We start from the raw sequence: 25843 nt of genomic DNA, 5'->3' as shown, positions 1-25843 counted from the left end.
GGGGAATAAAATATGTTAATGATGACGTCATCAGTCACGTGGTCGGCCGCCATCTTGGAAAAACGGCAAAACTTTGCACCACGATATCTCCAAAAGTGCTGAACAGAAAAAATTGAGACATGGCTCATTGTAAAGAACGCTCCATGGGGAATAAAATATGTTAATGATGACGTCATCAGTCGCGTGGTCGGCCGCCATCTTGGAAAAACCGAAAAACCTAGCACCTCCATATCTCCGAAAGTGCTGAATAGAAAAAATTGAGACATGGCTCATTGTCAAGAACTCTCCATGTGGAATAAAATATGTTAATGATAACGTCATCGGTCACGTGGTGCGGCCGCCATCTTGGAAAAACGGGAAAAAAAATCACCTCCATATCTCCGAAAGTGCTGAATAGAAAAAATTGAGACATGGCTCATTGGAAAGAACTCTCCAGGGGGAATAAAATATGTTAATGATGACGTCATCGGTCACGTGGTTCGGCCGCCATCTTGGAAAATCCGAAAAACGTTGCACCTCTATCTCCAAAAGTGCTGAACAGAAAAAATTGAGACATGGCTCATTGGAAAGAACTCTCCAGGGGGAATAAAATATGTTAATTATGACGTCATCGGTCACGTGGTTCGGCCGCCCTATTTGTCCTAAATGGCCGATAAAAAAGTACATTCCGGCAAGTCCTCGGTCTCTGACCGATTTTTCATCTGTTTGTTACTTGCCGGAAAAGATTCCGGCAAGTATGTTGATCTGTTCGTTTGTTTGTCTGTTTGTTACTTGCCGGAAAAATTTTCCGGCAAGTATGTTGATCTGTTCGTTACTTGCCGGAAAAATTTTCCGGCAAGTATGTTGATCTGTTCGTTTGTTTGTCTGTCTGTCTGTTTGTCTGTCTGTTTGTCTGTCTGTTTGTCTGTTTGCAGCACTGCGTCTACACCGTTGCACGGAGAATCGCCAAACTTTGCACACATAATGGTCTTGCCCTCTAATATACTGTGCCTCAATGATGACGTCATCAGTGACGTGGTTCGGCCGCCATCTTGGATAAACCGAATAAATTTGCACCTCTATATCTCCGAAAGTACTGAACAGAAAAAATTGAGACATGGCTCATTGTAAAGAACTCTCCATGGGGAATAAAATATGTTAATGATGACGTCATATGTCACGTGGTCGGCCGCCATCTTGGAAAAACGGCAAAAATTTGCACCACTATATCTCCAAAAGTGCTGAACAGAAAAAATTGAGACATGGCTCATTGTAAAGAACTCTCCATGGGGAATAAAATATGTAAATGATGACGTCATCAGTCACGTGGTTCGGTCGCCATCTTGGAAAAACGGCAAATCGTTGCGCCACTATATCTCCAAAAGTGCTGAACAGAAAAAATTGAGACATGGCTCATTGGAAAGAACTCTCCATGGGGAATAAAATATGTTAATGATGACGTCATCGGTCACGTGGTTCGGCCGCCATCTTGGAAAAAACGAAAATTTTTGCACCTCGATATCTCAAAGTGCTGAACAGAAAAAATTGAGACATGGCTCATTGTAAAGAACTCTCCATGGGGAATAAAATATGTTAATGATGACGTCATCGGTCACGTGGTTCGGCCGCCATCTTGGAAAAAACGAAAATTTTTGCACCTCCATATCTCCGAAAGTCCTGAACAGAAAAAATTGAGACATGGCTCATTGTAAAGAACTCACCATGGGGAATAAAATATGTTAATGATGACGTCATCGTTCACGTGATTCGGCCGCCATCTTGGAAAATCCGAAAAACTTTGCACCTCCATATCTCCGAAAGTGCTGAATAGAAAAAATTGAGACATGGCTCATTGTAAAGAACTCTCCATGGGGAATAAAATATGTTAATGATGACGTCATATGTCACGTGGTCGGCCGCCATCTTGGAAAAACGGCAAAACTTTGCACCACTATATCTCCAAAAGTGCTGAACAGAAAAAATTGAGACATGGCTCATTGGAAAGAACTCTCCATGGGGAATAAAATATGTTAATGATGACGTCATATGTCACGTGGTTCGGCCGCCATCTTGGAAAAAAATTGCACCTCCATATCTCTGAAAGTGCTGAATATAAAAAATTGAGACATGGCTCATTGAAAAGAACTCTCCATGGGGAATAAAATAAGTTACTGATGACGTCATCTATCACGTGTTTCGGCCACCATATTTGTCCTAAATGGCCGATAAAAAAGTACATTCCGGCAAGTCCTCGGTCTCTGACCGATTTTTCATTTGTCTGTTTGTCTGTCTGTCTGTTTGTCTGTTTGTCTGTCTGTTTGCAGCACTGCGTCTACACCGTTGCACGGAGAATCGCCAAACTTTGCACACATATTGGTCTTGCCCTGGAATAGACTGTGCCCAATTGATGACGTCATCGGTGACGTGGTTCGGCCGCCATCTTGGAAAAACCGAAAAACTTTGCACCTCTATATCTCCGAAAGTACTGAACAGAAAAAATGGAGACATGGCTCATTGTAAAGAACTCTCCATGGGGAATAAAATATGTTAATGATGACGTCATATGTCACGTGGTCGGCCGCCATCTTGGAAAAACGGCAAAAATTTGCACCACTATATCTCCAAAAGTGCTGAACAGAAAAAATTGAGACATGGCTCATTGTAAAGAACTCTCCATGGGGAATAAAATATGTTAACGATGACGTCATATGTCACGTGGTCGGCCGCCATCTTGGAAAAACGGCAAAAATTTGCACCACTATATCTCCAAAAGTGCTGAACAGAAAAAATTGAGACATGGCTCATTGTAAAGAACTCTCCATGGGGAATAAAATATGTTAATGATGACGTCATCAGTCACGTGGTCGGCCGCCATCTTGGAAAAACGGCAAAACTTTGCACCACGATATCTCCAAAAGTGCTGAACAGAAAAAATTGAGACATGGCTCATTGTAAAGAACGCTCCATGGGGAATAAAATATGTTAATGATGACGTCATCAGTCGCGTGGTCGGCCGCCATCTTGGAAAAACCGAAAAACCTAGCACCTCCATATCTCCGAAAGTGCTGAATAGAAAAAATTGAGACATGGCTCATTGTCAAGAACTCTCCATGTGGAATAAAATATGTTAATGATGACGTCATCGGTCACGTGGTGCGGCCGCCATCTTGGAAAAACGGGAAAAAAAATCACCTCCATATCTCCGAAAGTGCTGAATAGAAAAAATTGAGACATGGCTCATTGGAAAGAACTCTCCAGGGGGAATAAAATATGTTAATGATGACGTCATCGGTCACGTGGTTCGGCCGCCATCTTGGAAAATCCGAAAAACGTTGCACCTCTATCTCCAAAAGTGCTGAACAGAAAAAATTGAGACATGGCTCATTGGAAAGAACTCTCCAGGGGGAATAAAATATGTTAATTATGACGTCATCGGTCACGTGGTTCGGCCGCCCTATTTGTCCTAAATGGCCGATAAAAAAGTACATTCCGGCAAGTCCTCGGTCTCTGACCGATTTTTCATTTGTTTGTCTGTCTGTCTGTTTGTCTGTCTGTCTGTTTGTCTGTCTGTTTGTCTGTTTGCAGCACTGCGTCTACACCGTTGCACGGAGAATCGCCAAACTTTGCACACATAATGGTCTTGCCCTCTAATATACTGTGCCTCAATGATGACGTCATCAGTGACGTGGTTCGGCCGCCATCTTGGATAAACCGAATAAATTTGCACCTCTATATCTCCGAAAGTACTGAACAGAAAAAATTGAGACATGGCTCATTGTAAAGAACTCTCCATGGGGAATAAAATATGTTAATGATGACGTCATATGTCACGTGGTCGGCCGCCATCTTGGAAAAACGGCAAAAATTTGCACCACTATATCTCCAAAAGTGCTGAACAGAAAAAATTGAGACATGGCTCATTGTAAAGAACTCTCCATGGGGAATAAAATATGTAAATGATGACGTCATCAGTCACGTGGTTCGGTCGCCATCTTGGAAAAACGGCAAATCGTTGCGCCACTATATCTCCAAAAGTGCTGAACAGAAAAAATTGAGACATGGCTCATTGTAAAGAACTCTCCATGGGGAATAAAATATGTTAATGATGACGTCATATGTCACGTGGTCGGCCGCCATTTTGGAAAAACGGCAAAACTTTGCACCACTATATCTCCAAAAGTGCTGAACAGAAAAAATTGAGACATGGTTCATTGTAAAGAACTCTCCATGGGGAATAAAATATGTTAATGATGACGTCATCAGGCACGTGGTCGGCCGCCATCTTGGAAAAACCGAAAAACCTAGCACCTCCATATCTCCGAAAGTGCTGAATATAAAAAATTGAGACGTGGCTCATTGTAAAGAACTCTCCATGGGGAATAAAATATGTTAATGATGACGTCATCGGTCACGTGGTTCGGCCGCCATCTTGGAAAAACCGAAAAACTCTGCACCTCCACATCTCCAAAAGTACTGAATAGAAAAAATTGAGGCATGGCTCATTTTAAAGAACTCTCCATGGGGAATAAAATATGTTAATGATGACGTCATCTATCACGTGGTTCAGCCGCCATATTTGTCCTAAATGGCCGATAAAAAAGTACATTCCGGCAAGTCCTCGGTCTCTGACCGATTTTTCATCTGTTTGTCTGTTTGTCTGTTTGTCTGTTTGCAGCACTACGTCTACACCGTTGCACGTAGAATCACCAAACTTTGCACACGTATTTGTCTTGCCCTCTAATATACTGTGCCCAAATGATGACGTCATCGGTCACGTGGTTCGGCCGCCATCTTGGAAAAACCGAAAAATTTTGCACCTCGATATCTCAAAGTGCTGAACAGAAAAAATTGAGACATGGCTCATTGTAAAGAACTCTCCATGGGGAATAAAATATGTTAATGATGACGTCATCGGTCACGTGGTTCGGCCGCCATCTTGGAAAAAACGAAAATTTTTGCACCTCCATATCTCCGAAAGTCCTGAATAGAAAAAATTGAGACATGGCTCATTGTAAAGAACTCACCATGGGGAATAAAATATGTTAATGATGACGTCATCGTTCACGTGATTCGGCCGCCATCTTGGAAAATCCGAAAAACTTTGCACCTCCATATCTCCGAAAGTGCTGAATAGAAAAAATTGAGACATGGCTCATTGTAAAGAACGCTCCATGGGGAATAAAATATGTTAATGATGACGTCATATGTCACGTGGTCGGCCGCCATCTTGGAAAAACGGCAAAACTTTGCACCACTATATCTCCAAAAGTGCTGAACAGAAAAAATTGAGACATTGCTCATTGTAAAGAACTCTCCATGGGGAATAAAATATGTTAATGATGACGTCATATGTCACGTGGTTCGGCCGCCATCTTGGAAAAACCGAAAAATTTTGCACCTCCATTTCTCTGAAAGTGCTGAATAGAAACAATTGAGACATGGCTCATTGTGAAGAACTCTCCATGGGCAATAAAATATGTTAATGATGATGCCATCGGTCACGTGGTTCGGCCGCCATCTTGGAAAAACGGGAAAACTTTGCACCACTATATCTCCAAAAGTGCAGAATGGAAAAAATTGAGACATGGCTCATTGTAAAGAACTCTCCATGGGGAATAAAATATGTTAATGATGACGTCATCAGTCACGTGGTTCGGTCGCCATCTTGGAAAAACCGAAAAACTTTGCACCACTATATCTCCAAAAGTGCTGAATAGAAAAAATTGAGACATGGCTCATTGTAAAGAACTCTCCATGGGGAATAAAATATGTTAATGATGATGCCATTGGTCACGTGGTTCGGCCGCCATCTTGGAAAAACGGCAAAACTTTGCACCACTATATCTCCAAAAGTGCAGAATGGAAAAAATTGAGAGATGGCTCATTGTAAAGAACTCTCCATGGGGAATAAAATATGTTAATGATGACGTCATGTATCACGTAGTTCGGCCGCCATATTTGTTCGAAATGGCCGATAAAAAAGTACATTCCGGCAAGTCCTCGGTCTCTGACCGATTTTTCATCTGTTTGTCTGTTTGTCTGTTTGCAGCACTGCGTCTACACCGTTGCACGGAGAATCGCCAAACTTTGCACACATATTGGTCTTGCCCTGGAATAGACTGTGCCCAATTGATAACGTCATCGGTGACGTGGTTCGGCCGCCATCTTGGAAAAACCGAAAAACTTTGCACCTCTATATCTCCAAAAGTACTGTACAGAAAAAATTGAGACATGGCTCATTGTAAAGAACTCTCCATGGGGAATAAAATATGTTTATGATGACGTCATATGTCACGTGGTCGGCCGCCATCTTGGAAAAACGGCAAAACTTTGCACCGCTATATCTCCAAAAGTGCTGAACAGAAAAAATTGAGACATGGCTCATTGTAAAGAACTCTCCATGGGTAATAAAATATGTTAATGATGACGTCATCAGTCACGTGGTTCGGCCGCCATCTTGGAAAATGGCAAAATTTTGCACCACTATATCTCCAAAAGTGCTGAACAGAAAAAATTGAGCTCATTGTAAAGAACTCTCCATGGGGAATAAAATGTTAGTGATGACGTCATTGGTCACGTGGTTCGGCCGCCATCTTGGAAAAAGTTTGCAACTCTATATCTCCGAAAGTGCTGAACAGAAAAAATTGAGACATGGCTCATTGTAAAGAACTCTCCATGGGGAATAAAATATGTTAATGATGACGTCATCAATCACGTGGTTCGGCCGCCATCTTGGAAAAACCTAAAAACTTTGCACCTCCATATCTCTGAAAGTACTGAATAGAAAAAATTGAGACATGGCTCATTGTAAAGAACTCTTGATGGGGAATAAAATATGTTAATGATGACGTCATCAGTTACGTAGTTCGGCCGCCATCTTGGAAAAACCGAAAAACCTACCACCTCCATATCTCCCAAAGTGCTGAATAGAAAAAATTGAGATGTGACTCATTGTAAAGAACTCTCCATGGGGAATAAAATATGTTAATGATGACGTCATAGGTAACGTGGTTCGGCCGCCATCTTGGAAAAACCGAAAAACGTTGCACCTCCATATCTCCAAAAATGCTCAATATAAAAAATTGAGACATGGCTCATTGTAAAGAACTCTCCATGGGGAATAAAATATGTTAATGATGACGTCATATGTCACGTGGTTCGGCCGCCATCTTGGAAAAACCGAAAAATTTTGCACCTCCATATCTCTGAAAGTGCTGAATAGAAAATTTGTCTGTTTGTCTGTTTGTCTGTCTGTTTGCAGCACTGCGTCTACACCGTTGCACGTAGAATCGCCAAACTTTGCACACATATTGGTGTTGCCCTGGAATAGACTGTGCCCAATTGATGACGTCATCGGTCACGTTGTTCGGCCGCCATCTTGGAAAAACTTTGCACCTCGATATCTCCAAAAGTGCTGAACAGAAAAAATTGAGACATGGCTCATTGTAAAGAACTCTCGATGGGGAATAAAATATGTTAATGATGACATCATCAGTCACGTGGTCGGCCGCCATCTTGGAAAAACGGCAAAACTTTGCACCACGAAATCTCCAAAAGTGCTGAACAGAAAAAATTGAGACATGGCTCATTGTAAAGAACTCTCCATGGGGAATAAAATTTGTTAATGATGACATCATATGTCAGGTGGTTCGGCCGCCATCTTGGAAAAACCGAAAAAATTAGCATGTCAGGTGGTTCGGCTCATTGTAAAGAACTCTCCATGGGGAATAAAATTTGTTAATGATGACATCATATGTCAGGTGGTTCGGCCGCCATCTTGGAAAAACCGAAAAAATTTGCACCTCTATATCTCCGAAAGTACTGAACAGAAAAAATTGAGACATGGCTCATTGTAAAGAACTCTACATGGGGAATAAAATATGTAAATGATGACGTCATCAGTCACGTGGTTCGGTCGCCATCTTGGAAAAACGGCAAAACGTTGCACCACTATATCTCCAAAAGTGCTGAACAGAAAAAATTGAGACATGGCTCATTGTAAAGAACTCTCCATGGGGAATAAAATATGTTAATGATGACGTCATATGTCACGTGGTCGGCCGCCATCTTGGAAAAACCGAAAAACTTTGCACCTCCACATCTCCAAACGTCCTGAATAGAAAAAATTGAGACATGGCTCATTGTAAAGAACTCTCCATGGGGAATAAAATATGTTAATGATGATGTCATAGGTTCCTCCATTATGACGTCATAATTCGCCAAGTACAAAACTTCATCCGATCAAGATGAAATTTCTTGAGCATCATCAAGGAATAAATTAGTTTAGAAAACAAGTAATGATGACTTCATCGGTCACGTGGTTTGGCCGCCATATTTGTCCTAAATGGCCGATAAAAAAGTACATTCCGGCAAGTCCTCGGTCTCTGACCGATTTTTCATTACTTGCCGGAAAAGATTCCGGCAAGTATGTTGATCTGTTCGTTTGTTTGTCTGTTTGTTACTTGCCGGAAAAGATTCCGGCAAGTATGTTGATCTGTTCGTTACTTGCCGGAAAAGATTCCGGCAAGTATGTTGATCTGTTCGTTACTTGCCGGAAAAATTTCCGGCAAGTATGTTGATCTGTTCGTTTGTTTGTTACTTGCCGGAAAAGATTCCGGCAAGTATGTTGATCTGTTCGTTTGTTTGTCTGTTTGTCTGTCTGTCTGTCTGTCTGTTTGCAGCACTGCGTCTACACCGTTGCACGTAGAATCGCCAAACTTTGCACACATATTGGTCTTGCCCTGGAATAGACTGTGCCCAATTGATGACGTCATCGGTGACGTGGTTCGGCCGCCATCTTGGAAAAACCGAAAAACTTTGCACCTCTATATCTCCGAAAGTACTGAACAGAAAAAATTGAGACATGGCTCGTTGTAAAGAACTCTCCATGGGGAATAAAATACGTAAATGATGACGTCATCAGTCACGTGGTTCTGGCGCCATCTTGGAAAAACCGAAAAACGTTGCACCACTATATCTCCAAAAGTGCTGAACAGAAAAAATTGAGACTTGGCTCATTGTAAAGAACTCTCCATGGGGAATAAAATATGTTAATGATGACGTCATATGTCACGTGGTCGGCCGCCATCTTGGAAAAACGGCAAAAGTTTTCACCACTATAACTCCAAAAGTGCTGAACAGAAAAAATTGAGACATGGCTCATTGTAAAGAACTCTCCATGGGGAATAAAATATGTTAATGATGACGTCATCAGTCACGTGGTCGGCCGCCATCTTGGAAAAACCGAAAAACTCTGCACCTCCACATCTCCAAAAGTCCTGAACAGAAAAAATTGAGGTATGGCTCATTGTAAAGAACTCTCCATGGGGAATAAAATATGTTAATGATGACGTCATGTATCACATAGTTCGGCCGCCATATTTGTTCTAAATGGCCGATAAAAAAGTACATTCCGGCAAGTCCTCGGTCTCTGGCCGATTTTTCATTTGTTTGTCTGTTTGTCTGTTTTTTTTTTTTTTTTTTTTTTTTTTTGTATACAATATCGAGGCTCGTGAAAGAGCGAACATTAATCACACAGAAAGACAAACCGACACATAAAACATATAACATAGGGAGCGGTAGACAAGATGGGGAGAGAGGGGGAAGGACACAAACACAACATTTGAGAGCAGGGACCGAGAGACATGGAGACATCGAGAGATCTGAGAGAGGGCGAGGGCTTTGGGGGGGGGGGGGGGCGTGGGAAGGGGGCAGTGGGAGAGGTATAAAACATATGGACACTGCCAGGACTTCCAGGAAAGAAGTTGGAATTTCAAACAAGGTGGATCTGGGGTGAATTAGCGGGGGTAGAAAAGATCAAGGTTTTGGATGGGGGAAGATAAGAGATGGTGGTGAACAGCTGTTTTAAAGACCTGGAGGGAGGAGTGGGATTGAAGGGAGTGAGGGAGTTTGTTCCAGAGGCGGGAGAAAAGAGGAATGAAAGAGTGAAGGTGAGCGGAGAGCCGAGATTTCGGCAGTTTAACCATTAGAGGGTTGCTGGCAGATCTTGTGCGACCTGTAGGAATATTTGGGGGACAGAGCACAGAGAGAGCTGGGGGTGCAAGGCCGGAGAGGAGTCGGTAGAAGACAGAAAGACCACCTACCTGCCTGCGGTGAGTGAGTGAAAGGCCCTCAGAGATAGCTTCATCGCGGGAGATTCCAATAATTCTGAAAGCTTTGGTTTCAACAGCGTGAAGCCGAGCTAGGTGTGAGGCAGGAGCACCGGCCCATAGGGGAGAACTGTATTCCATTGAGCTGCGGATGAAAGCCTTGTATGTGGTGAGGAGCTCAGGTGTGCCGAGGAAGGACTTCGCACGACGGAGGATGCCCAGTCGGCGACTGGCTTTGGAGGCCAGCTTGGAAATGTGGTTTTCCCAAGAAAGATCATGGCAGATAGTGAGACCCAAAATCTTGAGCGACAGAACTTCTTGGAGAGGATTGTTGAGAAAGTAGATGGGAGGGTTGTCCAGTCGATCTTTTCGGAGAGACATAGTAAGAGTGTGAGATTTGTCAGGATTGAAAGACATGTTCCACTTGTTTGACCAGTCTGTGATTTTGTCCAGGTCTTCAGAGAGTGAGGAGGCAGCAGACTGCCGATCTGAGGGAAGAGGAATGGAGCGGCAGAGAGTGGAGTCATCAGCAAAGAGATAGAGAGGATTTTCGAGAGAGTCAGAGAGATCATTGATGAAGACCAGAAAAAGCACGGGGCCCAGAACACTGCCTTGGGGAACTCCAGCCTGAACAGGAAGAGGAGATGAGAGAAACCCATTCAGGGCCACACGTTGACAACGACTAGAGAGGAAGTCCGCCAGCCATGCGTGGAGATTTCCATGGATACCAAAGGAGGAGAGTTTGGTGAGCAGAGCGGGGTGCCAGACTGTGTCGAAGGCACGTGATATGTCGAGGGAGACAGCTCTAATTTCCTGTTTGGCATTGAGGACCTCCATCCATTGTTGAGACAGCAGAAGCAGCATGTCCAGAGTAGAGTGACCTGGTCTGAAACCAAATTGATGATCAGAGATCAAGCCATTGGAGAAGAGGAAAGATTTCATATCAGAAGCAATGATGGATTCCATGACTTTGCTGATAATTGGGAGAAGGCTGATTGGTCTGTAGTTGCTAGGATCTGTTTTTGCACCTTTTTTGTGCAAAGCGGTGATGTTGGCTGATTTCCAAGCAGATGGCAGTTGACCTTGAGCAAAAGAGAGGGTGAAGAGAACAGAGAGAGGGTGAGATAGAGCAGCAGAGCAGGATTTTAGGACCCGTGGGCTGATGCCGTCGGGTCCAGTTGCAGAATCAGAGTCGAGGGTTGACAGAAACTTTTCCACCTTGTCAGGAGGAAAGGACACGGAGTCCAGGAGCAGCAGGGTACGACTGGGTATGGTGGGTACAGAGAGGGATGGGTTTGGGACACAAGATTTAGAGGCAAACACAGAGTTGAGGCATTCAGCTTTTTCACGTGCGGAGTCAGCTGTGTAGCCGTTTGAGGTAAGGGAGGGGATGGAGGGGGCACAAACACCAGAAACGGATTTGACCAGACGCCACCAGGATTTGGAAGAGGGAGACAGATAAGAGACCTGTTTGTCTGTTTGCAGCACTACGTCTACACCGTTGCACGTAGAATCGCCAAACTTTGCACACGTATTTGTCTTGCCCTCTAATATATTGTGCCCAAATGATGACGTCATCGGTCACGTGGTTCGGCCGCCATCTTGGAAAAACCGAAAAACGTTGCACCTCTATATCTCCAAAAGTAATTAACAGACAAAATCGAGACATGGCTCATTGTAAATAATTCTCCATGGGGAATAAAATATGTTAATGATGACGTCATCGGTCACGTGGTTCGACCGCCATCTTGGAAAAACGGCAAAACTTTGCACCACTATATCTCCAAAAGTGCTGAACAGAAAAAATTGAGACATGGCTCATTGTAAAGAACTCTCCATGGGGAATAAAATATGTAAATGATGACGTCATCAGTCACGTGGTTCGGGCGCCATCTTGGAAAAACGGCAAAACGTTGCGCCACTATATCTCCAAAAGTGCTGAACAGAAAAAATTGAGACATGGCTCATTGTAAAGAACTCTCCATGGGGAATAAAATATGTTAATGATGACGTCATATGTCACGTGGTCGGCCGCCATCTTGGAAAAACGGCAAAAATTTGCACCACTATATCTCCAAAAGTGCTGAACAGAAAAAATTGAGACATGGCTCATTGTAAAGAACTCTCCATGGGGAATAAAATATGTTAATGATGACGTCATCAGTCACGTGGTCGGCCGCCATCTCGGAAAAACCGAAAAACTTAGCACCTCCATATCTCCGAAAGTGCTGAATAGAAAAAATTGAGACATGGCTCATTGTAAAGAACTCTCCATGGGGAACAAAATATGTTAATGATGATGTCATCGGTCACGTGGTTCGGCCGCCATCTTGGAAAAACCGAAAACCTCTGCACCTCCACATCTCCAAAAGTCCTGAAGAGAAAAAATTGAGGTATGGCTCATTGTAAAGAACTCTCCATGGGGAATAAAATATGTTAATGATGACGTCATCGGTCACGTGGTTCGGCCGCCATATTTGTCCTAAATGGCCGATAAAAAAGTACATTCCGGCAAGTCCTCGGTCTCTGACCGATTTTTCATCTGTTTGTCTGTCTGTTTGTCTGTCTGTCTGTCTGTCTGTTTGCAGCACTGCGTCTACACCGTTGCACGTAGAATCGCCAAACTTTGCACACATATTGGTCTTGCCCTGGAATAGACTGTGCCCAATTGATGACGTCATCGGTGACGTGGTTCGGCCGCCATCTTGGAAAAACCGAAAAACTTTGCACCTCTATATCTCCGAAAGTACTGAACAGAAAAAATTGAGACATGGCGCATTGTAAAGAACTCTCCATGGGGAATAAAATATGTAAATGATGACGTCATCAGTCACGTGGTTCGGTCGCCATCTTGGAAAAACGGCAAAACGTTGCGCCACTATATCTCCAAAAGTGCTGAACAGAAAAAATTGAGACATGGCTCATTGTAAAGAACTCTCCATGGGGAATAAAATATGTTAATGATGACGTCATATGTCACGTGGTCGGCCGCCATCTTGGAAAAACGGCAAAACTTTGCACCACTATATCTCCAAAAGTGCTGAACAGAAAAAATTGAGACATGGCTCATTGTAAAGAACTCTCCATGGGGAATAAAATATGTTAATGATGACGTCATCGGTCACGTGGTTCGGCCGCCATATTTGTCCTAAATGGCGGATAAAAAAGTACATTCCGGCAAGTCCTCGGTCTCTGACTGATTTTTCATTTGTTTGTTTGTCTGTTTGTCTGTTTGTCTGCACGCACTAATCTCCTGAACGGTGAAAGATAGGAGGAAACCTCTAATACAAAAAATGCCGGGACGGGTCCCGGGAAGGTTATGGGCGAGGTGGCGAGGCCGGTCGAGGCCACCTCGGCCGAGCTGGGCCCATTTCGCAATTAAAAGCTGAGCTGAATTATAGAAGTCAATCTTCTACGGCTGCAAGTAAAAGCTGAATTATAGTCGTAAATTCATTCAAAAAGAACTAAAAATGTTGGGATGGCCACGGGAAGGTTATAGGTGAGGTGGCAAGGCCGGTCGAGGGCGCCTCGGCTGGGGTGAGCGCCAATAATAATACTGCTCACGAATCTCTTCTTGTCATGTGGTGACCATAACGACCAAATTTGGTGAATTTCTGCACAACCTTTTAGGAGGAGATAGTGTGATGGACAGACAGACGATTACAATATTCCCCTGTATTTTTCTTAAGCGTGAGGATAATAAAGCAGAAAAAAAACAAAGATGAGTGTCAACCCCCCTTGTTTGTATGTGTGTATGTGTATGTGTATATGCATATATATATATATTGTTACGATTTCCACGCGACCCTCCTGCCCTTATCAAGGGGGAGATTAAGCCCCTTGTTCTTTTTGGGTCGGCGCAACCGAGAGACTTGAATCGCCCTTCCCGGGCAAACGCAGGGTAGGGTTCCGGGACGATGTTCGCACGTACCTAAGTACCTGCGCTGCCACGGAAGCGGGGAATCAAGCCTCGCACGAGCCACGCGCAATTTGAGTACACCGAGCGGATTGCGTACCACGTGGTCCATGCAGTTACCTTTGGTATTGGAACCCGATTAGAGCGGTTTTATTCGTACCACGCTTAGTCAATAGATGGAAGGGACGAGACGGTCGAATAAAAGGAAGAACACAGGTTTAATAATTATTCACACTATTATGTACAAGGCGAAGAGACACAGAGCAGTCTTATACAGTCTTAACTTATTCCCAGACACGGGCCCGATCACACTCACAAGGGGAAATGAAGGGAGGATGATGTTCAGGCGCTGAACGTGCCGACTTGGTCGTCATCATCATCTCTATGTTTACAGAAAACGAAATGAAGCCTTCAAATAAAAGAACACCTTCCCCACAGTCAAACATGGAGGAGGTTCAGTGATGTTTTGGGGCTGCTGTGCTGCCTCTGGCACTGGGTGCCTTGAATGTGTGCATAGCATCATGACATCAGATTACCAAGGCATTTTGGAGCGCAATGTTCAACCCAGTGTCAGAAATCTGGGTCTCTGTTGAAGGTCATGCGTCTTGCAGCAGGACAATGACCCCAAACACACTTCAAAAAGCACCCAGGAATGGTTCAAGAGAAAACACTGGACTGTTCTGAAATGGCCAGCAATGAGTCTGGATCTAAATCCCATTGAACACCTGTGGGGAGATCTGAAAACTGCAGTTGGGAGAAGGCACCCTTCAAATCCTGGAGAACTGGAGCAGTTTGCACAAGAAGAGTGGGACAAACTGCCAGTAGAGAGGTGTCGGAAGCTCATTCATGGCTATAGGAAGTGCTTGACTGCAGTTATTTTGTCCAAAGGCTGTGTTCCCAAATATTAAGTCTCGGGTGTCAATAATTTTGCAATTGCCATTTCTTTTTATTTCCTGATTTAAAAGGATATATTAAGTTCTGAATCAAAAACAAAGGTTCTGTAATATCAACAGTGAAATAAAGAATTGTGGAGACCAAATACTTTTGTCAATTTCAACTTATGTTTGGAGAAAATTGTGAGTTATTTGAAAAAAGTGCAAGGGTGCCAATATTTTTGGCCACGACTGTATATATATATACACAAAGAATTAAGTTAAGCACCCCTACACAAAGAATTAAGTTAAGCACCCCCTAATCCTGTCCTGAACCTGAACCCCCTCGAGCACGTTTGGGACATGTTGGGACGACAAATTGCGAAGATGGTCCCTCCAATAGCCAATCTGGATGAATTGGAACGTGCATTACATCGGGAATGGAACAACCTGCCACAGCAACGCATACGACGGCTTACAGGGTCTATGAGACGTAGGGTTGAGTCAGTGATCCGATCACGTGGGTCCTACACACGTTATTGACGCAAAGATCGCTAGAGGTCTTCTCAGAACAATGACTGTACATTAGAAAACATAAACGTCATCCACACTGTCCGTGATGGACCTATAGCTCCATACTTAAATTGAGGTGAAAATATGCCTAAAATTCCCAAAAATTTTCACCTTAAATTATTCAGAATAAAATATTGAAAACGGCATGATTGTTATGTTTTTATGTGACCATAATATCACTTCTCCAGAAAATATAGCAATATCATGGGTATATTACACTGTTTTGACGACAACAAACTTGTAATGTGCGAGGTTGTAAAAAAACGGGGGGGGTGCTTAACTTAATTCTTTGTGTATATATATATGTATATCCTTTTCACCACTGACTCACTCACCAACTCACTGATATAAATGTTTAGTACCTTCTAGGGGGGCCAGCTAGAAAGCTGAAATTTTGCAAACTGATGAAACTCAAAGCCAAAATCCCAGGAAAAATCACAAAACAAACAAAAACATAACCTTCCGCTTTTGCGAAGGTAATAATGAAAATATCCTTCACTAAATGGAGGCTGGTGCATTTAAATGTAGGCTGGTCACTCGGTCTGTCTGTTCACTTCAAGTCACGTGACCCCAGTCAATGAAGCTTACACTGGAGCTATTTGCTAGGTAACACGAACAATGACTGCCTCTTCTGCCACTTTAACAAATATATTTTTGTCGTATTTACATTAAAAATTAACATAGCTGTAAACTTTTAAATAAACAGCTCATTCTAATTACCAATTCTTGATTTACTCGAGTTATTTAGGAGGGGGAGGGGGGCAGGAGAGGAAGGGGTTTCATCGCGTTTTCGTTGAATATATGCTGGTGAATGTGGCGTTCATCACGTTTCTGAGTTAAGTGTGATGCCGATGAGGAAGAAGAAGCCTTAGTACCAATTTCGTACACTTGTATTTATTTTTTGTATTTATTTTTGCGACTGTATACTTGTGTATAACTGTCATTAATTAAAAAAGGCTTGGGCACTATCGAGCGATTTTTTTTTTTTTATCCCAAAAAACGAACTTTTTTTTCATAATTTATTTGGGCCTAATACATTCCCAGGCACTCACTGATGAACCTCTGAAAGTTTGACTAAGATCCGCTCAGCCATCTCTGAGAGAAATGGTGACACACAGTCTCACACAGTCTCACACAGTCTCACACAGTCTCACACAGTCTCACACAGTCTCACACAGTCTCACACAGTCTCACACAGTCTCACACAGTCTCACACAGTCTCACACAGTCTCACACAGTCACACACACAGTCACACACACAGTCACACAGTCACACACACAGTCACACACACAGTCACACACACAGTCACACACACAGTCACACACACACCAAAGCTCTCTTATATAGTACATTACTGAGCAATTTGTTGTTGCAATTTGTTGATTTCAAAGTAATCGTAGTAATTTATGAAAGCACACTTGAAATATTGCATATTCAATTAAACCAGTACACCCACTCTGTAAGGGAGCGGAAGGAAGGGTCATGTTATTATCCTCTCTGGGGTATATACATTACAGTAGATCCCGGCTCGGGTCCGTTAATTTGTGGCGGACGCAATAAGCATATACTGCCTCGAGGACGTCAGGATTCCTCCAATTATATTTAAGTTTAGTGTTAAACAGCAGTATCGACTTTTAAAAAAAAAAAGGTAATCATACGTGTTTGTGGTTTCTAATATTTTACTTCTGGTAGGAATGCCCCCACAAAACGCCTCGATAAGCTATTTATACACGTTGACACGGCGTTTATCAAAGGAGGAAAATCCCCTTGGGAAGAAAGAGTGGGTTTGGGAGAGATTGGATAAATAACGACCGAATGTATCGCTGTCAGTCAGACAGACAGACGCCAAATTGCGTATTTTAGCACGACTGCATTTGCGTCACATGACTTGCCATTTTTTTTGGTCATCGATTAATTATGAATAAGCAACATTTTGAGTTTGTCTTTTGCTTTGCGTATCATTGTACCCTCGTGCTCTTGAATATAAATCTCTCACAATTCACTTCATCAAATATATAAAGCTTATATTCATTATGTCTGCACATAGGGATGCACCCCAGTACTTGCTTGCAGTGTGCAAGCATGCCCCTCTGGTATTGGCTTGCACAATCATAACGCAGTTCGGAGTGACAAAGTAATGCGAGTATTGAGACAAGGTAATATGGAGAGGAATGAATGTAAATGAACAAGCAAGTTATGAAATTAAATACTGGTTGAAACTAGAACGGCACTCAGTAGAGAGCATACCTCCACCTGGTTGGCCACATCACTCAATGGTGAAGAATCACTTTAAAAATTCTACTAGCTGGACCTGGATCTGGATCTTCACCAAAATTGAATCGATTTTTCCTTGTCACATACAAAACCGGTCCAACAAGTTTCGTCCAAATCCATCCACAACTTTTTGAGATATCCTGCTAAGTATCGTTTTTGGCCCTATCTCCCAATGGTGAGGAATCGCTGAAAAATTAAATAAGTCTCATATCCAAATCCAAATTCAGATCTTCACTAAAATCGAATCAAATCATCCTTGCCAGACACCCAACCGGTCTACGAAGTTTCGTCCAAATCCGTCCACAACTTTTTGAGAAACGGACAGACAAACAGACAGACAGACAGGGGTGAAAACATAAGCTCCATCCACCTTTGGTGGCGGAGGTAAAAATGAGCTTGGGTTAAAAAAAGAAAACAATAAAGGATTGGGGGAATGAATAAATAGAAAAATCCAGGTTAAGGATAATACATTGAAGAAAGACTGGAAATTAAAATAATGGGAGCAAGCGGTATTCGGTAAATGAACGAACAGGTAAAAAGGCCTGAATGACGAGAGCGCAAAGGAGAATCGATGGATCAATGAGTGCAGCAAATAAGAAGTGAATGTGAAAGAAAAACATAAAATGAATGAACGATGCACGAATGAACGAATGACAATGGTGGGGGGGGGGGGGGGGTTATTTGGGCTAACAAAAGCTACTGACAGAATATATGTTTGTACTGCGAATGAATGAATGATGTAAAGCATAAAACATAAAACGAATGAAGGTGGGAATAATAAAATGCGAAATACAATAGAAAAGTGAATGAATGAGCGTTGCGTGTAGAAGGAGCAGCAGAGAACGAATGTAGAAAGAATGAAGCGAATGGGGATTGAATGATTAGGAGAAAGATGAGCTGAGGGAATGAATGACATGATGATGATTACACGATGAATAAATTAGAAATGAAGAGTGAAAGAGGTGGAGGTTGTTGACTATAAGGAGGGGACAGAGGTTTAAAATGGCCGAAGTTGATGCAGATTGATGTAATAAAAGGAGGTGCACGTCCAAACGACCTTGAAATCGCTGGAAAGTTGCGGCGTGTACTCCAGGGTCCAGAGCGCCCGCACGAGGGTGGCCAACTGCTCGGTGACCTCGCCGCGCAGTCTGGGTGGCCGGGGTGTCCCGTTGGTGGACGCCGCCACGGAGAAGGAGGACGAGGACGAGGACGTGGCTCGCAAGGAGGGCGCCTGGAGGAGGACTTGCGGCTGGAGGAGCGGCGAGTCCGGTGGGGAGTCCGCCCTGAGGTCCGCCTTGTACTGACCGAGACCCAGGAACTCGGCGAGCAGGTCCGTGTTGCTCAGACATTGCAGCACGGCGTTCATGAAGCACGTGTTGCCATGGTTACGCAGACCTGCGACTCCGGGGACGGTGCGTTCGGCCGCGCAGCTCGAGCCGGACCTGGAACCCGAGGCGGGAGCGGGAGACGCGGACCGACCGAGGGCCGAAGCGGACGCAGAACGCAGGCTCGTCCTGTCCGTCCTATCGGCTCTTCCGACCCGGAAGGATGCGAATCCCCCGTCGTCCTCCGATTCCGCGCCCGCGCTGCAGCTCTCGGAACAGTCCGTTGGACCGGGGGTGAGGGTGGTCGGGGTGGTCGTGATGGTCGTGATGGCGGTCGTGGCCGTGTCGACGGCGCTCACGTCGGCGCTGTCCGCAACGTTCGTTCCCTCCTGTCGTTGTCCAATCTGTTCATGAGGACCGGAAAGGTTGGCTAAGGTAGACAAGGTCTTCAACATCCGTGACACCAGGCTTCCCAAATGCTTGAGCGGGCGGCGCTTGTTGAAGGACTTCTTGCGTTTATGACCATCTCTCGCAGAGAACACGCACGAGGTCTTGGAGATGGTGGCGCTCCCGCCCGGCAAGGTGCGCAGGGGACTAGCGTCCATGAGCTTCAATTCACGCTCCAATTCTGGCTCAAAATCGTCATCGATGTCTTCGGCTTCTGCCAGAGTTACGACGGCGGGAATGAGCAACATGCCGGGTTCGAGACCCTCTGCGCCGACCCTTTCTCCTTCTCCCCCATTTTCTCCATCAACGGCACCGGAGCGCCGGCGCCCCGTCCTTCCCTCTCTATCCCTCCCTCTGCTTCCTTCTTCCCTGGATCCCCGATCACCTCCCCCGACATCTTCCGCCTCCGCCACCGTCGCGGAGAGCACGTCGACCGTCCCGGCCGCTGCGTCCCGGACGCACCCGTCCGACCCCGAGTCACGGTCTCGATCACGGCTCGCTGAGCTGAGCGCGCGACGGACCGGCCGCGGCGCGCGCCGCATGGCGATGGCACACGAGATGTTACGCGGTGCGCGCCGGAGGGCACGCTCCCCGGCCCCGCCCACTCTGCGTCATCGCCACGCCTTTTAGTTTTTTTTTTTGTTTGCTCCCATTATAGATTTATTTGCCTCATAAATTATAACACTGTACAGTACAATATTTTTTTTCTAAAATCGATCGTTCCTTTCTTTCTCATTCGTCTTTCGTTCTCACGTTACACGATTCATGATTTTATTGCCTTATGGAATTTTTTTGCCGACGTGGATGGAGCTCGAAGCAGCAGCCAATGGGATGACGTAATGACAGCCCTCCGCGTGACGTAATGACAGCGCTGCCGTTTCATCACCACGCGCATCCATCCTCTCAGAGAGGCATATCTGACTGCTGAAGGTGACTGGCCCCATGCTTGAATAATTGAATGAATAATTGAATTAACCAAATAATACGAAAAATGTTTTTCATTTGCGGCAATACCTCCACTTTTTTGTCTCGTGCCTAGTCTATAACCCCCTCGACTGCCCCCAGAGGAGTGGTTGCCCCGCCCCCACTATTATAACGTTCCATGGTCGATTGTGTTTCGAGCTGTTGTTTTTGGATTTGTGTGTAAGAATTATTGAAGTGCATCTGCACGTGTACATTGAGATCACTGTATTCAACTTCAATGACATGACATGCTTAGCGAGGATGAAGGTTACGTTTTCACCCCTATCCGTTTGTCCGTTTGTGAACAGGATATCTCAAAAATTTGTGTACGAATTCGGACGATATTTCGTGGATAAGTTGGGTATGTGACAAGAACAAACAATTCGATTTTGGTTAAGGTCCGAATCCAGTTTTGGCCAGTCAGGTGGATACAAAACGTAACCTGTTCATCAGCCTGGCATTTGTATGCGCTCTACCGAGTGCCATTCTAGTAGTGGGGCGGCTTAGCCCAAATATTCAAAAGAATTGTGCATTTTGTGATACAAGCACCAAATTTGGCACAAATGTACATTAATATGTTGCGAACATTTTCAGATATTGGGCCACTTGAAATTCCGTAATTTTTTTTTTCAAATTTTTTCAAATTCCGTAATTTCAAATTTTTTGGGTGACACCGTCACAATTTCGGTCTTCGAGGCCGGCCGATAGGCAAAGTGTGACCGGAAGGGACGAGGTTCTCCTGACCACGTGGCCCTCGATCTGGGAAGCGAGAGGCGTTCCATTAGTGGACGCGCCCCTCACGCCCGACTTTTGGGCGGCCCCGGCAGGCCGTTTGTTTTGACGTTCCGTGACAGGCCCCGCACCCCCACCTCCGGGCCGACCGGAAGCTTGTGCTGAGTACATCATACCTGAACAACTCAGTGAGGCAGAACACAGCAGTGCACACCAGGGTGACCCCTTCAGTGCATAAACCAATTAACCTGTCCACTGCAGGGCATATATACACAAAGAATTAAGTTAAGCACCCCCCCCCCCCGTTTTTTTACAACCTCGCACATTACAAGTTTGTTGTCGTCAAAACAGTGTAATATACCCATGATATTGCTATATTTTCTGGAGAAGTGATATTATGGTCACATAAAAACATAACAATCATGCCGTTTTCAATATTTTATTCTGCATAATTTAAGGTGAAATTTTTTGGGAATTTTAGGCATATTTTCACCTCAATTTAAGTATGGAGCTATAGGTCCATCACGGACAGTGTGGATGACGTTTATGTTTTCTAACGTACAGTCATTGTTCTGAGAAGACCTCTAGCGATCTTTGCGTCAATAACGTGTGTAGGACCCACGTGATCGGATCACTGACTCAACCAATCACTTTTTTTCACTTTGATCACTCAATTTCATCAATGGATAATTGCTAATGTCATACCAATCATTATTTGATCTCACATACCTTAGAATATATGCCAATGTATACATATACACAAAGAATATATATTAGGGGGTGCTTACCTTAATTCGTTGTGTAGGGGTGCTTAACTTAATTCTTTGTGTATAGAAATGAAGTTATTTTCTGCATGTAATAATAATATAAGTTCAGTTCTATATAACAATTTCTGTTATCACCACTACCACTACAACTACCACTACTACAAGCTTTGTCTGGAATTTTGTGGACTAACAGACAAACAGACATACAGACAAGCTGGGATCAAAACATTACCTCCTTCCACCATTGAGTGTAGAGGTAAACATCATGGAAATTATATCATGCCCTAGATTTAATTCATGCTTACCCGTGTATTTGCTTCACTGGTTCACAAGGTATTTTGCATACATGTAATTCAGACTCTCGTCTTCATTGCTGACCACACAATGTTCGCAACATATTAATGTACATTTGTGCCAAATTTGGTGCTTGTATCACAAAATGCACAATTCTTTTGAATATTTGGGCTAAGCCGCCCCACTATATCGGCCGGCCTCGAAGACCGAAATTGTGACGGTGTCACCCGAAAAATTTGAAATTACGAAATTTGAAAAAATTTGAAAAAAAAAATTACGGAATTTCAAGTGGCCCAATATCTGAAAATGTTCGCAACATATTAATGTACATTTGTGCCAAATTTGGTGCTTGTATCACAAAATGCACAACAGGTTTGCTATGCTGCTACACTATAGTTGCTTTATGCCATTCTAGTTGTTTTTATGCCATTCTAGTTGTTTTTATGCCATTCTAGTTGTTTTATGCCATTCTAGTTGTTTTTATGCCATTCTAGTTGTTTTTATGCCATTCTAGTTGTTTTTATGCCATTCTAGTAGTTTTTATGCCATTCTAGTTGTTTTATGCCATTCTAGTTGTTTTTATGCCATTCTAGTTGTTTTTATGCCATTCTAGTTGTTTTTATGCCATTCTAGTTGTTTTATGCCATTCTAGTTCAAGTTGTGTTATGCCATTCTAATTGTTTTTATGCCATTCTAGTTCAAGTTGTGTTATGCCATTCTAGTTGTTTTTATGCCATTCTAGTTCAAGTTGTGTTATGCCATTCTAATTGTTTTATGCCATTCTAGTTGTTTTTATGCCATTCTAGTTGTTTTTATGCCATTCTAGTTGTTTTTATGCCATTCTAATTGTTTTTATGCCATTCTAGTAGTTTTTATGCCATTCTAGTTGTTTTATGCCATTCTAGTTGTTTTATGCCATTCTAGTTGTTTTTATGCCATTCTAATTGTTTTTATGCCATTCTTGTTGTTTTATGCCATTCTTGTTGTTTTATGCCATTCTAGTTGTTTTTATGCCATTCTAGGTGTTTTTATGCCATTCTAGGTGTTTTTATGCCATTCTAGTTGTTTTTATGCCATTCTAATTGTTTTTATGCCATTCTAGTTGTTTTATGCCATTCTAGTTGTTTTTATGCCATTCTAGTTGTTTTTATGCCATTCTAATTGTTTTATGCCATTCTAGTTGTTTTTATGCCATTCTAGTTGTTTTTATGCCATTCTAGTTGTTTTTATGCCATTCTAGTTGTTTTTATACCATTCTCGTTCAAGTTGTGTTATGCCATTCTAATTGTTTTTATGCCATTCTAGTTCAAGTTGTGTTACGCCATTCTAATTGTTTCATGCCATTATAGTTGTTTTTATGCCATTCTAATTGTTTTTATGCCATTCTAGTTTTTATGCCATTATAGTTGTTTTTATGCCATTCTAATTGTTTTTATGCCATTCTAGTTGTTTTTATGCCATTCTAGTTGTTTTTATGCCATTCTAGTTGTTTTATGCCATTCTAGTTGTTTTATGCCATTCTAGTTGTTTTTATGCCATTCTAGTTGTTTTATGCCATTCTAGTTCAAGTTGTGTTATACCATTCTAATTGTTTTTATGCCATTCTAGTTCAAGTTGTGTTATGCCATTCTAGTTGTTTTTATGCCATTCTAGTTGTTTTTATGCCATTCTAGTTGTTTTTATGCCATTCTAGTTGTTTTTATGCCATTCTAGTTGTTTTTATGCCATTCTAGTTTTATGCCATTCTAGTTCAAGTTGTGTTATGCCATTCTAATTGTTTTTATGCCATTCTAGTTCAAGTTATGTTATGCCATTCTAATTGTTTTTATGCCATTCTAGTTCAAGTTGTGTTATGCCATTCTAGTTGTTTTTATGCCATTCTAGTTGTTTTATGCCATTCTAATTGTTTTTATGCCATTCTAGTTCAAGTTGTGTTATGCCATTCTCGTTCAAGTTGTGTTATGCCATTCTCATTGTTTTTATGCCATTCTAGTTGTTTTTATGCCATTCTAGTTCAAGTTGTGTTATGCCATTCTAATTGTTTTTATGCCATTCTAGTTGTTTTTATGCCATTCTAGTTCAAGTTGTGTTATGCCATTATAGTTGTTTTATGCCATTCTAGTTCAAGTTGTGTTATGCCATTCTAATTGTTTTTATGCCATTCTAGTTCAAGTTGTGTTATGCCATTCTAGTTGTTTTTATGCCATTCTAGTTGTTTTATGCCATTCTAGTTGTTTTTATGCCATTCTAGTTGTTTTTATGCCATTCTAGTTGTTTTATGCCATTCTCGTTCAAGTTGTGTTATGCCATTCTAATTGTTTTTATGCCATTCTAGTTCAAGTTGTGTTATGCCATTCTAATTGTTTTTATGCCATTCTAATTGTTTTTATGCCATTCTAGTTGTTTTTATGCCATTCTAGTTGTTTTTATGTCATTCTAATTGTTTTTATGCCATTCTAATTGTTTTATGCCATTCTAGTTGTTTTTATGCCATTCTAGTTGTTTTTATGCCATTCTAGTTGTTTTATGCCATTCTAGTTGTTTTTATGCCATTCTCGTTTAAGTTGTGTTATGCCATTCTAATTGTTTTTATGCCATTCTAGTTCAAGTTGTGTTACGTCATTCTAATTGTTTTATGCCATTCTAGTTGTTTTTATGCCATTCTAATTGTTTTTATGCCATTCTAGTTTTTATGCCATTCTAGTTGTTTTTATGCCATTCTAGTTGTTTTTATGCCATTCTAGTTGTTTTTATGCCATTCTAGTTCAAGTTGTGTTATGCCATTCTAATTGTTTTTATGCCATTCTAGTTGTTTTTATGCCATTCTAGTTGTTTTTATGCCATTCTAGTTGTTTTTATGCCATTCTAGTTGTTTTTATGCCATTCTAGTTGTTTTTATGCCATTCTAGTTGTTTTTATGCCATTTTAGTTGTTTTTATGCCATTCTAGTTGTTTTTAATGCCATTCTAGTTGTTTTTATGCCATTAATTGTTTTTATGCCATTCTAGTTGTTTTTATGCCATTCTAGTTGTTTTCTGCCATTCTAGTTGTTTTCTGCCATTCTAGTTGTTTTATGCCATTCTAGTTGTTTTATGCCATTCTAGTTGTTTTATGCCATTCTAGTTGTTTTATGCCATTCTAGTTCAAGTTGTGTTATGCCATTCTAGTTCAAGTTGTGTTATGCCATTCTAATTGTTTTTATGCCATTCTAGTTCAAGTTGTGTTATGCCATTCTAATTGTTTTTATGCCATTCTAGTTCAAGTTGTGTTATGCCATTTTAATTGTTTTTATGCCATTCTAGTTGTTTTTATGCCATTCTAGTTGTTTTATGCCATTCTAGTTGTTTTTATGCCATTCTAGTTGTTTTTATGCCATTATAGTTGTTTTTATGTCATTCTAGTTGTTTTGATGCCATTCTAGTTGTTTTTATGCCATTCTAGTTTTTTTTATGCCAATCTAGTTTTATGCCATTCTAGTTCAAGTTGTGTTATGCCATTCTAATTGTTTTTATGCCATTCTAGTTCAAGTTATGTTATGCCATTCTAATTGTTTTTATGCCATTCTAGTTCAAGTTGTGTAATGCCATTCTA

The 25843-nt window shown here is 42.2% G+C and overlaps 1 protein-coding gene across 1 annotated transcript in view; it reads right to left on the bottom strand.

Moving 5' to 3' along the window:
• The window catches only part of LOC137426429 (uncharacterized), a 132791-nt gene extending 112708 nt beyond the window's left edge, over positions 1-20083 (bottom strand). The window contains exon 1 of the mRNA XM_078779445.1: positions 18782-20083. Coding sequence (XP_078635571.1) covers positions 18782-20038 — 1257 coding nt within the window. The 5' untranslated portion in view covers positions 20039-20083. The remainder of the gene's footprint in view (positions 1-18781) is intronic.
• Between the last annotated feature and the right edge of the window lie 5760 nt (positions 20084-25843).

This window comes from Myxine glutinosa, chromosome 5 (genome assembly GCF_964187855.1).
Source record: "Myxine glutinosa chromosome 5, kmMyxGlut1.1, whole genome shotgun sequence".
Classification (NCBI taxonomy): domain Eukaryota; kingdom Metazoa; phylum Chordata; class Myxini; order Myxiniformes; family Myxinidae; genus Myxine; species Myxine glutinosa.
Note: the sequence above shows the minus strand (reverse complement) of the source record. Positions and strands in the feature narration are given on the sequence as shown.